The 2,423-nt window shown below is 45.1% G+C and overlaps 1 protein-coding gene across 1 annotated transcript in view; it reads left to right on the top strand.

The window, feature by feature from the left end:
• The window catches only part of LOC307069856 (olfactory receptor 3A1-like), a gene marked incomplete at both ends in the record, with an annotated part of 4,884 nt that extends 2,967 nt beyond the window's left edge, over positions 1–1,917 (top strand). The window contains one exon of the mRNA XM_079728157.1: positions 1,163–1,917. Coding sequence (XP_079584283.1) covers positions 1,163–1,917 — 755 coding nt within the window. The remainder of the gene's footprint in view (positions 1–1,162) is intronic.
• Positions 1,918–2,423: the final 506 nt, after the last annotated feature.

Below are 2,423 nucleotides of genomic sequence, written 5' to 3'. Positions count from 1 at the left end.
CGTACATTTCATGTCTACATTGGTTATAAACCGCACACTATGCTGTTAATATTTTTGCTTAAACAGTTTACTATGATTGAAAGAGATATTAGAATGAGAAAAAATTATATTTACCTACATATTTTCCATTTCTGGAACTCGTCATTCATTCACGTAGATCCAAATTCCCATCTGGTGTCATCCTTCCTTGAAGAGAACTCTCTTTAACATTTCTTGTAGTGCAGGTTTTCTGCTGACAATAATTCAGCTTTTATATGTCTGAAAGAAGTCTTTAATTTGCTTTCTTCTCTATTGTGGCAAAATTGACATACCATAAAATAAACCATTTTAAAGTAAACAATTTAGTGGCATTTAGTACATTCACATGTAAAAGGATTGCCAAGTACTGAGAGGAAGAGCAGCTGGAGAAGTTAGCCTTGGATAGAAGGGCAGAGCCCTCTTCCGCCAAGGCAGGAAATAGGCAAGGATGTTTGCTGCTGTAGGTAGGTCTGAAGACGTGACATGGGACAAGATGCTGACGAAACTCTTGTCTGATGATCAGAGAGGAAAGGAGAGGGCATATCACAGAGGGTCTGCTAGCCCATGAGGAGGACTTTGGCTTTGACTCTGAGTGAGATGGGAGGCACTGAAAGGTTCAGCGCAAGAGAAGGAGAGACCTGATCTTGATCTCATCACTGGTCCTGAGTAGGGGTTCTGTTGGGTTGGTGATGGGACAATTTCAGGTAATTACAAGGCGCAGGGCCACTTACTCAGGTAGAAGTTTCTGAGGGACTGACTTTGATATTCTCATAGGATGTGCGTGCACTGTGACTTCAAGGTCTGTGCACCTCCTCTTGGTGTGAGGGCTGGTGGGGTTTCCATTCTCCTGGCCTCTACTTTACCGCTGGTCTCCTGAGCCTAATTTCATTCTTCCAATTCTGAGTTTTATTCCCTTAAGCCTGAAACCTGCCTTCTTTGTCTCTGTCCCTCACCACCACTCCCTTTTGTAAATTGAAACTCCAAACTTAAAACCCTCATCTGACTCTGAGCTGGACTCTACAGGTGCAAGTTTCTGGGCGTGGTTTCATGCAGCTGGGGAATGGGACACAGGAGTTGAGGCATTTGCCCTTCACCATCTTTCTGCTGGTCTACACAGTGGCCGTGGCTGGGAACTTCTGACTCCACACTCCCATGTATTTCTTCCTGGCCAACCTCTCGCTGCTGGATACTGCCTATATCTCCAACACGGTGCCTCAGGTTCTAGTTCATCTGCTGGCACCAGTGCGGGTCATGCCTTGTCATGCTAGTCTTACCCAGATATTCTTTCTCTACTTCCTGGCTCCCTGGGAGTGCTTCCTGCTCACAGCCATGGCCTATGACCACTACGCAGCCATCTGCCAGCCACTGCACTACCTAGTCCTCGTGGGCCAAAGGACTCGGACAGGACTGGCTTCAATCTCCTGCCTGCTTGCTTTGGCCAATGCACTCACCCACACCATTCTTGCAGCTCTACTCAAGCGCTGTGGACCCCGCCTTATCACCCACTTCTTTTGTGACCTCCCTCCACTGCTCAGACTCTCTTGCTCCACCACGTGGGCCAATGAACTTGCCTTGTTCTTCAGTTTTCTGGTGGCACTTGCACCTTGTGCCCTGGTTGTGATCTCCTATATACATGTTGTCGCTGCGGTTTTCAGGATTCACTCTGCTGAGGGCCGAAGAAGAGCCTTTTCTGCCTGTGGTGCTCACATCACCATGGTCTGCATTTTCTACATCACTCCAGTCCTCTGCTGCATCCTTCCCAGCTCTGCACACTCTGGCTTGAGAGACCGGGTTCTTTCTGTGCTGGATGTGGTCCTCGCTCCTATGCTCAACCCCATCCTCTACGGCATATGCGAAACAAGGCCACACTCCTCCACAGTGCGGCTGGCACATACCTGATGCTTTGGGAGTGAATCCAACTACATAGGATTCTGAAATTTAGTGTAGATGGTCCATTTGGTGAATCTTATTTTGTGTGCCAGGTTTTCCTCCATTCCAGCAAAGATCAAATATTTCTGTTGCATTTTTTATTCTAAAACATTGTTTTTTTGTATTTATGAAAATAAAACATGGTCATCGGATAAGTTGTGCAGTTACAGAAGCTCATAAAATGACAAAAAAAAAATACCCTTCACAATCTCACCGCCTACAGAGAAACACTGTGAACATTTTCATGGTTTCCTTCAGGTTTCTTTTTGAACTACCAATGTATGTGCATGTGCATTTAAAGCAGGGAAACAAAACTGGAATCACTGTGTATTTACAGTTCTGGACGCTTAGAGATTTTTTATTTTTTTCAACTACAATATATGCTTATTATAAAATCATTTAGGTAGACATTTCTCCAAAGAAGACATGCAGATGGCCAACAGGCCCATGAAAAGATGCTCAATATCGCTAATTAC

This window comes from Hyperoodon ampullatus (assembly GCF_949752795.1).
Source record: "Hyperoodon ampullatus genome assembly, chromosome: X".
NCBI lineage: Eukaryota > Metazoa > Chordata > Mammalia > Artiodactyla > Ziphiidae > Hyperoodon > Hyperoodon ampullatus.
This window is presented reverse-complemented; position numbering and strand designations above follow the sequence as displayed.